The sequence below is a fragment of the Lonchura striata genome, chromosome 1 (genome assembly GCF_046129695.1).
Source record: "Lonchura striata isolate bLonStr1 chromosome 1, bLonStr1.mat, whole genome shotgun sequence".
Classification (NCBI taxonomy): Eukaryota; Metazoa; Chordata; class Aves; order Passeriformes; family Estrildidae; genus Lonchura; species Lonchura striata.
In genome coordinates, this window is record NC_134603.1 from 73,928,914 (window position 1) to 73,944,248 (window position 15,335).

The following is a 15,335-nucleotide window of genomic DNA, read 5'->3' on the forward strand; positions in this document are numbered from 1 at the left end:
TGTCCATGCACACAGACCATGCCGTAAGGAGGCTCAGTAGCCTTTCATAATAGGGGAATAAAGCTTACTTGCATACCAGCATAACTGTAGCTATGCCATCTCTTGAAGTAGAGCAAGTAAAAATTTTATCTGTAGTATCATTGGCCACTGAAAAATTAAAATGGTAATGTGGGATTTAGGCTTAATATTTAGAATATACTCTAGTGAATGATTTTATTTGTAGAAGACTTCTACATTGCTTAAAGATTTTTTTAAGGAATTACAAATTTTGGTACATTTTTCATTAAAATATTAGAATACATGTACAATTAATAATGATGTATTCCTACCTAATTAAATGAGTTTTTGCCCCACTTACACGTCAAGTCTGAAGGAAGAAAAACTTGTTCAGATGTAGGGAGAAAGAAAATAGGGCTTTGAGTGATAAATTGGCAAGAAACTACTAAAACTAATATGTAAGTATTTTATTTTCCCTTTATCTGATATAAGTTGGAGAAAGCAGTGGTGTTGGAGGAAACCAGTTCTCATGGTAATTCCACCCATTTCTGTAACATAAAAATGCTTTGCATATGAGACAAGAGAGACAAGATAAATACTAAAGTTGTTTATGGTTATCTAGCTGGAGAGATCATTTCAATCTGGAACTGAATATTGAAAATAACATATTTTTTCAGTTACCTTATGAGCTGGAAGAAACAATAGCATGCATGTGTTTTAGTCCCTAAGTAGACCATGTGAGTCTGTATTTCACTTGGGAAATTTGAGAGGCAAATCTCATCGATAAAATCCAGGGAATAAATCTACAAACCCCAGATTTAGCCAGAAATTGTTAACCATCTGGGAGCTGACTTTCAAAGGAGCAAAAGTGGCTATAGGAGTAGAGAAAGAATAGAGAATTAGCTTTGAAGAAATACATTTATTGTAAGTACAATGGATGTGAGTCAAAATATCTTTCTTTTTTCCTCTTTCATAACATTTTATCATATTTCAAGCTTCAGAAATAATTCATCCATAAAACAGGATGCTTTTACTGTAAAGTAATTGTTAGCAAATGGCGTCCAAGAGAGGATAAGAATCTCTGAGGACTGAACTCAGAGAGGATGCAGTGGGAGAGTCCAGTTATTACTAATGGGTTGGTGTAATTCTTGGCATAGATTCACATATACACTTTGAAAGTCTGTTCTTTTAGAATACAGATGGAAGGCACATACAAATGTGCCTTTCTATCTCCACATAGAGCATGCAACAAAAATCCTCCTTAAACTGAGCTCATGTAGCAGCTATAAAGTTACACATGCAAAGGTGCTGCTTTCCTGACCTCTGTGTCCTTACTCACTTGTTCTTGGCTTTTCCAAATCATTAAGCTGCAGGACTTGCCAGAGAGTTAGCTGGAGGTGCTGTTTCATGGTTAGTTAAAAATCAGCTACATGTGAGATACTGCTAGTTTATTTACCCTGTGCTTGCACGTATGATCCAGCTGCTTCTTGTGCATCTACACCAGCAGTCACGCAGACAGCCAGACCTGGGAGTAAGATCCTGTAGAAAACGCTACACCATTCCCTCCTCCCACACCCCAAGATCCCCCTTAAAAAACTATAAACAACAAAAACAATAACAAGAACAGCAAAATGTTATGTGGTATAGGTTTTTATGCAAGAAAAATACTGATGTCCTTTCATAATTGCCATCCTTGCTTGTGAACCTAAAGATTACAGACTCAGGTTTTTTGCTCTGAGTGAGCAGGTAAGATCCACAGCTATCCACATTATCCACTTTTCACCTACTCCTGACTTTTTTCACCTTTAATTTGGACATATTGGACTGGACTTTTCAACTGGACTGGACTTTTCAGTCTGTTGAAAAGGCCATGTTTGTAGCTCTTAGGTAGATTACTTGCTCTTTGAAATAAGACAAGACTGAGCAGCATTGTGGATCAGAGGTGTGTATGGAGTTAACCCCAGGCAGCCTTCTGCCTCTAATCCTTAAAAGTCTGCTCCCTCTACTGCATCACTTTCTACTCAGACTTTGTATAAGTACTGCATGAAAATAGAGTAATTTAAAATGGTTCTTTTAGCCCCAGCTCATTCTCAAAACAGCTACTCAGTTCTGAGTTTTAACTTTATTTTAAAGATATAAAAGGAAAATGTATTATTTAGGGTTATAATACAGTAGTCATGTATTAAGGACTTGTAACTCCATTTTTGTATTAAGAAAAAAATGTTTTTATATAAGCATTTTTTGATTTTGCTAAGATGTCTGTATTCCTGTGTATTGCTACTGAAGGATAATCAAAATACTTAGTAAAGAATTTCTAGATTTTTCTTCAAATCTGTGATGGAACATCATATGAGCAGTCAATACCAAGAGATTCAGTATTTCCCAGAGAGAGACCAGAAGGAATATTATTAAAACTTCGGAAAGAAGGGTGGAGTTTGATTTCATATCAGAAATACATTTGCATCTTTACCTCCTTGCCAGCTGTCTCAGAGAATACTTGTATCTAAACATCTGATGCATATGGTTTTGTATCATGGGAAAAGTCTGAATTGAATTGATAGGCTTAAACTGAGCAAAGAAGAAATGTTCCAATTTGTAGTTCAACTTAATTGCCCTCTTGCTGTGTTACAGCTCTCTTTCAAACAAATTACTTCAGTGAAGCAGCAGCATAAGAATGGTCTATCACCTTACATAATGAAAGTTTCCTCTAGGTGCTCATTGCAAGACTAGTAATGAGCAATATGTTCATAATCTACTTTTGAAGAGCTACAAGCAGCTGTAACAATCCATTGAATTTCATCATCTGGATTTGTGCTGGCTCTCCTTTAGGGAAGGTAATGAGAGGAACAGAATTTAGGTGATAGAAGTATATCCATCCTGCTTTGAAAAGACAACATCAGTAACATTAACAATCCTCCTCTGTGAAGGTTGGTTTTCCTCATAGGAAATAAGTAAGTATGGTTGCTAAATCATTTAACCTATTTTTTTGTTTCCTTGCATTTGAACGTGGGACTGGACACCTCCAGTCAATCTTGAGTGAGTGGTTACAAAAAGACACCATCCAATTTATAGATTATGTGGAGTAGTTTGCCATAGGAAGACTTTCACAGAGATCAGCTGTCTAGAGACACTGTAAGAAATGCTGGGGACTTGATGAAAAGAAGAAATGTTTTTTCCAATAGAAAAAATAATAGAAGCTAAATAAATTTCTTAGTTTCCACCAGATAACTTATTTGCCCCTAAATTTAGGCTTACAGTTGAGTCTATAGCTTAAAAAAACAGTAATTATTGTTTAGTAGAAGTTGTTACACCTTTCCTTCCCTTCCTCTGTTTTGTGTGTAATTAAAGAAAGTAGTAAGAATTACGGATTATTGCATTTTAATTGCCTCTCTAAAGAAGTTTATTTTTTTTTTAACCATTTTTTTTTTCTTTTGTTTCCTACATCCAAACCAGACAGCTCTCCTATGATCTTATCACATAATTTTCCTATAGCCACTTAAGTAATATTAGATGGATGGGAGCTGGGGAATTATGTGAGGAATTGGAATTTAGATGACTTGGTGACAAGGCAGTTCACAGCATCGCCTTCCTCCTGAGGCTTTATTGGGAAAATTCAAGGAAACTAAAACAATGGAAAATTTGTATGACAAAATGTAACTTTTTTATGTGCATGGTACGGGCTTGGTCATGCCAAAGAAAAATCAGCAGTGCATATGTTATTTCTGAAGAAACTGTAATCAAGTTAATGAACATGGCAGTGATTCTGTTTTCAGTATTCAGTGTATTTGAATTGCGCACTGAGATAAAATGTCACCTCTTCCATTAATTTATAGTTTTAAAATATTTTATAATACACTTTATACTGTATATACCATATATTTTATATACTTTATAACTATATATTTTTTAAATTCTCTATACCAAGGCATTATCTTTCCCCTTTTAACTCAGTCTGTATTCAAAATTGATGAATTTGTCAAGCAGTATCTTCCCCTTAAAATACTTCATTCTGAAAAGGCGTCTCTGCAGCAGATAGGCATTATGACTTGCAATAGCTCTCTGTTAGTCAACCTTGATGGTGAGTCTGCTTAAAAAAAACCCTTGTATTTCCAGTGTGACTGACCTTTATTAAAATCACATGTGCTCTCATTGTATTGCTCAGGTTGCATTCCCATCTGAAGACAAGTATAAAACCAGTTCAGTTTCTAATCACTGTCATCTAAGTCTGCTCTTGGTAATGTAGGTATTGAGTTGGGATTGCACTGGGAGGAAGTTGTCTGTCATCACCTACAGTCATTTCATTACACAGTGGGGAGGCTGAAAGCAGTGGCATGGCCACAAGGGCTCCAGTGTGTGCACCAAAAAAGTTAACATTTTACGATGCAAAGTAATGTTTGTACAGTGAATTTCGATCACTATTATCAATTAATTGGGTAAGGAGCAAACATCATTGTAAAATGAATCTCAATTAATTGGATAAGGAGAAAACATCATTTTTTATCTATAGGAATTTTAGAGGACCCATTTTTTTCATTATTTTAGCAATTCCATCTTGGCTCCTAATTCCCTAAACTTCTTTCTCAATGTGTTTTTTGAGGGCTACAACAGTATAACATTTGGAAAAAGAAAACTACCAAAGTTACTGTAATATCCCCAAAGCTAAACAGTATATTATTATTTTTGAGCTTATGGCAGAGTTCCTAACTTGAGATTGATGTGTTTGTACAGCTGTTGCTAAAGCTGTGGCTCCAAACAATTGCTAGTTGTTCTAATGAGCTCTTCTGCTTTGAATCAAGAGGATGGGGGGAAAAGGAAAAAAAAGACTGTTAAAATTGCTGTTGGATTATTATGTGTATTTAGGTTAATGTGTGACTGTAGTAGACGAACAGGAAACAGGTACATTTTAGTACAAATAGTCTAATAACTAAGGGGTTTAAACCAAATGAAATTTTATAGACATTATTTCTTTAAGTTCTTTTATTTTTGTAACTTAACGCTTACACTGTACCTTCTCTTTATTTTACTAGTACACTTGAAGTTATGCTAGCAATTGTTAATAGTATCTACAGTTTGTATTTTACAGTATTTATTTACTCATCATATATTCTGTCAATTTTACTAGAGAATTTTTGGAGGCTTTCTCATGTGTTGGAATCTTTTGAGGCATTTCGAGAGAGAATAAAATGCATCTACTTTCATTCTCTAGACTTCATGCATCTGTAAATACATATCAGAGGTTATACTTGCTCCATTTTTTTTCAAACTTCTGGACAAAAGGAAAAAATACTTTTGGCTCAGCATTTATGCAGATTTTGTGTGGAATTAGTTTTTGCCTGTGTAATTGTGGAACTTGTTTATATTGACTACATAAAGCAGTGGAAACTAATTTCCTCACTATCTGTATGTTTATTCTCAATTTCAGTAGTACAGCTGAATTGTGTCTTGCTATTTCCTTTGGAGATCAGACTTGCTGAAACTTGCTTTTGCAATATATTAGCAGTATACAACCTTTTTCTTGATGTAGTGGGGGCTGTTTTAAAATCTGCGTAGGATAAGTTCCTTCCATTGGGATGCCCTATATTGCTGGGCTTTTGCACAGGGAAGCATGGCATGTGTTGCTTTAAATAACATCTGAGATCATAATTCTTCCTCATACAATTTCTACAGACTTGCTTCTCTCCCTCCCTTCCTCTACAACTTTCTCTGCTTTCAGCAGAGCCAAGGGTTTCCTGAATGCATCCTTTTCCACCCCTTTTGGTTGGCTGTTCTGTTATCTGTATTGATATGAACATTTTTGTTTCATGTCTGCTCATAATCTTCCTCTTCCGGACTGATGCACAAGGCATATCATATGAGCTTCTCTGCTGCTTCAGAGCTGTATTTCTAGGACCGGAGTTTATTTTTATCTGTTTCTGAGCAAAAATTTACTTTACAGCAAGAATTAGAGAGCAGACAATAAACCCCCTACAGCTTAGTAACAGATGAGCAGAATTAATTGTGCAGTTGCCCCAATTAAAATCTGAAACTGCTCATCATGAATCCTGTCAGGAGTGGTTCCCATTCGTAGTGTGTGACATACAGCTCTCTGCCACGAGCAGAGCTGCAGCTTTGCTGCTGGCATCCCTTAGCGTGGCTCTTGGATTGTATGTGGCAAGCACAAGGGCAATGGATTGTCAGCAGTCAGCTAAACTCTATCTATTGTCTTAAGCACCAGCGTTGCCTATGAGGCCCAGGTCCAAAGTTTCTGCTTCCTTCTTTTCCATTCTTTGCCTCAGATGTAATTTCTCCGCACTGGGTGGCTGCTTTTTTTTGTCAAAGGTAGGGAGTGCTGTGCCATGGAGCAGTTTGAAGGGAGTGAGTGCTGCCAGCTCCCACTGCTTTAGTGACTGTCCTGTGCCCTCTGCAGCTTCCTGTGCTGAGATCTTCAGCTCTCCTGCAGCAGCAGTGCTGGGGAGCAGGGGGAGCAGCTGTACACTGCTCCTCTCAGCTCAGGGTGCTGAGGAGGCAGCAGCCCTGGGCCTGGAACAGTCATTCCTGCTGCATCTGTTCTTCTAGAGGGAGGAGTGGCTGGGCCTTGCCTTCATCAGATCTTCTACTTCAGTTTTCCTGTAATAGCTGTATATATACCTGATACTGGAATCTAGGTAAAATAGCACATACAGACAGTTTAAAATATTTGTGTCTGTAGTAAAGCTCAAAAATGTCTATGCTTTGGAAAAAGAGTAATGTAGTAGAGTCTTTGTGAGACTTATAAATTTGATCTTACAAGCTACTGTACTTAAAGCAAAATTGGAAAAATACATTGGTACTGTGGGGAAACATGCTTGCTAATATAGAAAATAAGTATTTCTATAATTCTATTTCACTATTTACTCTGAAGAACTTCCTCAACTGTTTAATGAAAGAAGAGCATCACCTTAATTTTCTTACATTCCATAGTATGTGTCCGCACCTATGAAGGAGTTGTTAATATGTAATGTAAATCTGTCACTGAAAATCTTGCCTATTGTAGGTCTGAAGAGCAATTAATAACTTCTGTGCTCCTTCACATTGATGTAAAATGATGTCCTATAAGATGAAGTGCAAGAGATAAGTAACTAGATGATGGCCCCAGCTGGCCTGAGGAACTCACTGGAGGTTGTGCATGAAAATGAGAAACCTTTGCCTGAAAATCAGAACATGTTTCTGTTCATTAGTTATTATATAAAAGCATTGAAGTGCCCATGCAGTTAGTGTTTAGGGGAAATGCACCCTCTCTTCCCTTGGGAGACAGTCATATTAAAATAATCAGGCTGCTTGCTTTGATCTGTAAAGAGGATGCCTCAGTACACAGACATAGAGTGAGAACTTGACTAAGAAACATTGCTAAATTATATAAATCTGTCCTTGGTGTGTCCTGCCAGGCACATGGATATCTGTCTTTAAATATGAACAAACAAGTGACCAAAAAAATAGAGTTGAAATCCAAAACTGCCTATTAAAATATAAGCTGCATAGAGGGAAGCTGAGATTTAATCTGTTAAAAGCTTGTGGTTTCCACAAACTGTGAAACTAACTATCAGCAGTTGAAGTCTTAATACTTCCTACTTGTGACACAAAATTTATTTCTCTCCACAAATAAGAGAGAATAGCAACTTACTGCAAAGAATGAAATGCCACAGAAAGTCCTCTCTGCTGTTCTGTAGTGCTGCCTTGTGCTTATAGCAGTCTACAAGATTTAAATTTTAGGTTTTATTTCCCTGTAGTCTGAATTCCAGAAAGTACAAACAGAACTACTTTTGTTAACCTGGGAGGGTTTTTTTTCTGGCACACTATCATGCCTTCTTCCTGCTTAAAAGCCCAAAAAACAACAAGTGTGGGATGCCAAGTTGTCCAGCAGTTCAAAGAGGAGGTTCTTTCCCATCTGAATTTTGATGGTGTTTAGCTCATAGATAGCAGTTGTATTTTCAGCACTCTGTGTACACTCTCTAATGCATGTGAAACTAGTTAAAATTAATGGAAAACCTTGGAAAACCTTGAATGTAAAATCTTGGAAAACCTTGGTTTACAAAAACTTAGTTTTAAATTCATGGGGTAGGAAGGCAGGAGAAGATATTAAGAAAAAAATAAAAACATGGCAATAATATAAGTGTGTTAAACCTTTGAGGGATATGCCACTAATCTTTTAAATTCAAATTAACAGTGGTGGTTTTTTTTGCTCTTACTCAGAGGTTGTCTTGGTTCTCTTCTCTAGAGCAGTTGCAAATATGTCTGTTGAATGACTTCTCAATATCAGAAAGACCTTTGGAAATCATTAAGATGATAGTCTTAGGGGCAGGGTTGGGCATTTTTTTAATTGCTTTTGGGCAGTTTAGTATCTCATTAAGAGAAACTGAAGACTATTTCACCTCAAGCTTAGAATTCCAGTCGATTTGATGTTAAGATAATCAGCTTTTGATGATGTGTAAGACTTAATTATTACATGCATGTAAATCTAAGTGCTCTGGACTAGTGCCTGTATTAGTCAAAATTTATATAGATAATTTATTAATCAGGGAAGGTGCTATGGAGTTGAACTCTTTGTCTATTCACATACTTAAAAGATTACTAACTGGTATTTCAGCATCATGCATAACTTGAAATAAATGACAAGAAAGGTCTGCTGACCAGAAATGAAGGCTTTGTTGTTCCACTCCAGACACAAATATGATTGAGGATTTTCTTTGATGTATTGAGTACCAGCTTTCTGCATTTTGTGATTTTTAATTTTTTTTTTTTTTAATGACTAGCTTTATGCAAGTTATATCACTTTACCTCACAAGTTAAATCCATGCTTCCCAAAGGGCATGGATCGGAAATGCCCTATTTGCAAGCCTGATAATGCTTAAGCTGCATTGTCTTTAAATGGTAACTGCTGTTATGAGGGTTTTGTAAAAGTTGAAACACATCTAATGCCTTTTGATGTACATTCCAGTACTGGTTTGAGAAAAATAGGCAGCAGGGATATTTTCAAGAGAATTCCCAGTAGGAGAGAAGTGGAATTCCCAACTTATACAAAATTATCTGAATGGTCTTGTACATGGAGATTGGTGCCCTCTTACTCAAAAGCAGTTCTCAGGCAGAAACTGCATGTGTGCTCATGACTAAAATAATCCTTGCACTCGTTCTTTTCCACGCCTTCTTCATCTCATCTAATAATAAGTGATCACTGTGTATGCAGGCAGGCTTTTATGAACTTCTGTCATTAGATGCTTGTCAACTCCACCTTGCATATTAAATCTTAAATTGCATCACCATAGATTTGTGATCTCTGTGTTTTGTACCAACAAACAGCCTTTTCCCCAAACACTGGTAATGTACCTGCTGCAGATCTTATTGATCAGCTGGTTGGTTGGTTGCGATTTTTGTTCCCTAAAGTCCATGATGGGTGGCAGATCTGCAGAGACAGAATGACATCCCAGTCAGGGTTACTAAGTTTGCTTTGCTCCATTTTTCAGTCTTTGCTCATCACCGTTTCAGAGTCTAGAGAATGTGAAATGTTCTTCTTTTTGATTTTGGAACATTTTGTGTTTAGAAGTGCAGAGCATTATGCATATTTAGTTTGATTCCATAGGTAAAGGAGCCAGGGGTTCTGTAGCCCCTTGCAGTAAAACTCAAAAAAACAGCAATATGGAAATAGTTAATATGAAGCAGAGTCTTTCAAGTCATCAACTAGTTTAACATGGCTGATTTATTTTTTAGGGAAAAAAGCAGTTTATTAATCACAGATGTGCATGTTTCTAGTGTTAAGAAAGCTGGGACTAGAATGAGAATTCCCATTTCCCTTCCCATTTCAAAAATTTGCCTGTTTGTTGGAGGTAACTTTATCTTCTAGTTTGAGGGGGTCAGAACCCATGCTGCCTGCCCTTTAGCTTCAAAAATATATTTATGGACTCTGAGTGAGCTCTCTGACCTCACTACCAGAGCAACATATGTGGTTTTTACTTTCAGGGAAATGGCAGTTAAATGTCTTCTTTTCTTATTGTGGCTATGAATTATAAAACAAAGCCCTTCCATTTAGGGCTTTACTTTATTGAACTTTATTGAATTGTGAAACTTTCTCTACTTGAACAAGTAGTGGTTTTATTAAATTCAGTGGTTCCTTGTTGGTTTGGTATTGCTGTGTGTGACTGTTATATGTGTGTTGGGTTTTTCTTCTCTCCAAGATGTCCATCTGTTTCATTTATCTTTTTCTAAAAGGGAGTATGATTCTCACTAGAAAGTTTACTGTACTTGAAACACATTTGGGATTAGCATACCCCAAATTTATTCCATCTGTTTTGGTTTTAAAATTGCATGTTATTCTCAGTTCAATTTTGAATACTCTTTTTTTCCTCTTAGCATGTCTTAGAGATAAAATATTCTTGAGCAACATTAGAAAAACAATTTTGTATGCAGTCATAAAGGAAACAAAGCTGATTTAGTGTAAACAATCCCAAGCATGGTAATCCATCAAACCAAGTCTGTATCCCTAATTATATAGATAGAAGTAGTATGTAGTGGTGGGACAGGGAGAAATGAGAGACTCCCGTGGGGCTCGTCTCACAGTGAAGGTGAAAGGTCTTTCTGTGCTCTTGAAAATGCTTGTATTGGATATTGATATTCCCTAATGTTTCAATCTGGCAATGCCTCTACATAAATACATGAACATGGGCACCCAGGTTTTGTACATTACTGTACTTTAGTATTGTTACTGGGATCCAGAGGAAACAGATGGGAGTAAGTGGAAAATCTGGATGCCTGTTGGCTGGGCTGGGAAAATAGATGATATAGGGTCTCACTGGAAAACACTGACATGGAATATTTCTAGTGAGTGTTAACTCAGCTATGAAGTTTTAGAAACATTTTCTGCAAATTTAAGGAAGAGCAAAAAGTCACATCTGATCTCTGGAGGGACCTAGTGGGCTGGTATTCTTTTCAGGTAGTGGGCTGGTATTATTTTCAGGTTAACACTGATGATTTTAAATCTCTATTTTTTAATGCCCTATTTAATAAAATTTGATCTCTAGGCTGATGCTTTTATAGCAGTGAAGTATTTTTATTTTTTTAAAAAACAGGTGTTATCAATGCATACAAAGTATCTTAAGGGTGAGTTTCATGTAGGTAGGTCCAGGCTCTTTTTAGTGTCCAGTGACAGGACAGGGGGCAATGGGCACAAACTGAAATATAGAAATGTCCATCTGAATATGAGAAAAAGCTTGAGGCTGGAGTGGAGTCTCCTTCTCAGGAGATACTTAAAACCTGCCTGGATGCAATCCTGTAAACCCTGCAGTGGGTGTGGTCTAGCTGATCTCCAAAAGTCCCCAACCTTTTTGATTTTCCTTCTCTCTGAGTGATCTCAAGCTTTAAAGATCAAAGTGGATCAGTGCTATCATTTCAGAGTACTAATTACATGATGTCCACTTTTGTGATTCCCTGAAGCCCTAATAATACTTCAGTAAGGATTTAATATTAATTCATGCAGAAGGGAAGATAAGAAGCAGTTACATGCTGCATGCCAAATGAAAAATAATGTTGTGTGGGAGGATATGGCTGAAGTATGGGCTTCAGAACATGTCTGGATTACATTGTTTTGTCTCTTAGATCCTCTCTGCTTGAGCACAGTCTACTTATTTCTTTGTGCTCTTCTCCCTCCTGCCCACAAACTCTTGGCTGACTTGGGTTAAGAGTTAGAAGTGGTCCAATGGAAATACAGTCAGACAAAAATACTTGCTTTCCACAGTTTCAGGGCCTCTGTCCTGTACTGCTTTGTTTTACAAGAAATTCAGTAGTTGTTAAGTGTAGCTTGTCAAAAGGATGTGTGAAAATCTGAGGACGTGGAACACACTTTATAAAAAGAAGGGGTTTATTAACTGCAGGTATGTTAATTACATGCTTAGGAATAGGCATGTTTATGTAAAAGTCAGTTGTATGCAATCAGTTACTGCACTACCATGCTGCCTTTTTGTTACAAAGAAGTAATTGCAAAGGAAAGAAATGCAACCAATATAAAAACACAAAACAGTACATGGTGGACTTCTGCAAAGACTCAATTTTTTCTTCTTATGTAAACGAGTGAATGTTCTCTTATTTTATTTGTGTGGAAGGAACCTTGCATGAACTGTTATTGAGAGGAAAACTATATATAAATTAAAGAAAATTTGGCTGATTAGTTATAACAGCTTCAAGCTTGGTGTTCTGGAAACAAGGCATTTAGTTTGTGCATTAAGAAACTTACTTACAAGAACACCATCACTGTTTTATCTTTTCTCATCTTCTGTAGTCCACTAGCAGAGTAGCAGAAGGTTGAAATACCCATCAGCTGATGTTTGCTGTGATTTCTGAAATAAGGCATCTGATAATTAAAATGCATGATGCAGAAAAGGTAAAGATAAGTTTGGTGAAAGAGCAGTCAAACTAAATTCTTACAGAGGTTTTATATGAGATTGTTTGGATTTCTGTGGAGAGATTGCAGATGGTTGCAAGTTTTGTTTGGAATTTTTTTAATAAGCAGATCAGGGTTTTTTTAATAAAGTCAAAAATTTGTCATGATGTGGATGCTGATGGCAAGTAGGCTTGCTTTTCTTGAATATGTGCTGAGAACCCTTAAGCAGTAATCCCAGTGCCTTGAGGCATACTGAGATTGAAAGTTGAAAACCATTGTTTTAGATAATTAATTTCTTCCTTATGCTTTCCACTTCAGCAAGAAAATAGTATAGCAATTCTTAGCACTGCTCTCCCAAGATTTAAAGACACCTAGTGTTGCTTTCCATCTGCTTTTTTGCTGATAGCCATTGAGGCCAGGTTATTGGCACCATGTGAACTCTCCTTATCTACACAACAGCTACAGCTGTTGCTAGAAGATAATTCTGCAGGTGTGCCTGGGTTTAAGGAATTAGCAGCTAGCTTGACAGACTGAAAGTATGTTCTATAAAGTTTGTTTATCATCAGCTTTGTGGAAACATGGTGAAAGTGGTGGTTAACAGCACTTATGTGTGTGTTCATACAGTATAAGCTACAAATGTTCTTGGTGGTAGAGCTTATGTATCTTAATGGTGACATGCCATGGGTTTTGTTGGAACAGAGAAACATTTTCATAAACAGCATGAAAGATCACATTTTGGATTCCAAGGAAAGGGTGACCTTTGTGAACCAGGTTGAACATGAAGGAAAAATAAAACGTCCTATCTTTTTATATCCACATTTTATGTCTCTCCATTCAAAACCATAATTTACATTTAGTGCTCCTTGGAAACAGAACAACCTCACATATTTTTGTGTGGATCCAAGCATTTGGATGTTTATGATTAAGTGTATTGCTACATCAATTAGCAATATTATTCCACAAAATTCAAACTATCGCTGGTCAGACTGGCAATACACCTCTTAGGGAAAAGCTGCCAGAAGAGTTGACCTGAACATCTGTGTCAAGCTTCAAGAAGGAGCACAAGCACTGCATTAAACTCCCAGCAGTAGAAACAGTCAACAAAACATTATTTATGTCATCCTTATGTAAACTATCTGTCTGCAAAAGCACATACACAGGGGGAAAAAAACCCCATATTTAACAACTTAGGGTAGTCTTGCTAATACACGAGTAGTAGACAATATTTATAAGAGTGGTATTACAAGAATGTTTCCAGGCCCCCACTTCACTTCCCCGAAAATGTGTATTTTTATGAAAAGAGAATTGCTAGCGGAAACAACATTGTACTGCATGGGGAAGAAAAGAAATCTAGTCTCACAATAGCTAACCAGTGGGTGTTCATCGTAAGCATACAGTCCTGGACAAGTGACAGGAACCTTGGTGAGAAAGTGTTTTTGACCTCATGCACATTTAACCATGGCTTGAGAAAAGTGTATCCTTTGTTTCATGGCGGAACTTCAAGCTTGTCATGCTGAGAACTGCTGCTGATCCTGAGATTTCAACAAGTGGGCTTTTAAACATTGCTTTGTGCTTTTTTAGAAACAAACAAAATAAAGCCAAACTCAGAGAAAATTGAAGCAAAAGACAAACATTTAACTGTCTTCTGGTTTCTTCTTGCCTCTTATCTCAAGGGTAGGAGAAATATATAAATAATGGAAGTAATTGGAGCATTTGTAATTAAATTTGGTGTTTGAAAAATTATTTGCTTATCTCATTGAGGCAATTATTGTTACCCTTCATCTTTGCTCAAAGCAATAAACATTAAAAGATAAAACAAGCATATCCTTCCATAAAGTTACATGATATATGGAAAGTATAATTCACTATCAAATAAGTATCAGCATTGGGAAGTAGAAATTATAATTGAGGTGGGAACAGCTTAATGAAGCTTGACTGTTCTGAACATATCAATGATGCTTATGCGTGAATGGCTATGTGCATCATGAACACTCATAGCTGCGGTGTCATTAAAGGCCAGGTTACCTCAAAAAAATCTCATTGATTTGTCCCTAAATTCAGGTCCATGTCCATTATTAGATACATACATTTGTCTTGTTTCTCAGTGGTTTCAGCTTTAAAGTGCTCTCTTTGTTCTTTTTTCCAGACTCCCTTTCAGTCTCCAGCAATGATGCCAGTCCTCCTGCTTCCGTAACATCACTTCAGCCCCACATGATTGGTGCTCAAAGCTCCCCAGGCCCCAAGCGCCCTGGCAACACCTTGAGGAAATGGCTCACCAGTCCTGTGAGGCGCCTGAGCAGTGGGAAAGCAGATGGGCACGTCAAAAAACTGGCCCACAAGCATAAGAAAAGCAGAGAGGTGCGTAAGAGTGCTGACGCAGGCTCTCAGAAAGACTCAGACGACAGTGCAGCGACCCCACAAGATGAAACTGTTGAAGAGGTAAGTGCTCAAGGCAGCTCCCCAAGACTTGTGTGTATGTCTTTCAAAGTACTAAACGTTGTCAGGTGAAGGTTGTCTTCTCATCTGACTGTCCAGCAGTCGGTAGCAAAGTGTTAGGTGCCCTGTGCTCATCCTTGATCCCTGTATTCTGCGTCAGTCCCGTGCCAGGGACAGTTTATGCCCTCTGAGAGTGTGTGTGAAGCTCTGTGAAGCACCTGTAATTTAAAAAGAAATGGGAGAATAAAAAGTTGTCCTTTGGCTTTACTCTCTTATGCTAATTAGGAAAGTGGCTTTGTGTATAAAGGTGCTTCAAGGTCTGGGAATAATCAGGTCATTTTGTATTTCCTTTGCTTTTTTTGTTGATGATTCAGGGAAAGTGTAGGGAGAGCTGCTTAACTGCTTAAAGCTCTAATTGCACCTTGCGTAAGAGTCAGAGCACAGAAAAATTATTCACTCTTCAATGCAGGCCAGTTACCACTAGTCAAATAATATGCATGGCAGTTTCCATTGGAGAGAA

At 37.2% G+C, this 15,335-nt stretch overlaps 1 protein-coding gene across 3 annotated transcripts in view; it reads left to right on the forward strand.

Annotated features, from left to right (window-relative positions):
• TRIO (trio Rho guanine nucleotide exchange factor) overlaps nucleotides 1–15,335 on the forward strand; it is a 247,541-nt gene that overhangs the window by 198,124 nt on the left and 34,082 nt on the right. For all 3 annotated transcript variants that reach the window (XM_021528950.2, XM_021528952.2, XM_021528953.2), the window contains exon 35: nucleotides 14,526–14,818. In XM_021528950.2, coding sequence (XP_021384625.2) covers nucleotides 14,526–14,818 — 293 coding nt within the window. The remainder of the gene's footprint in view (nucleotides 1–14,525; nucleotides 14,819–15,335) is intronic.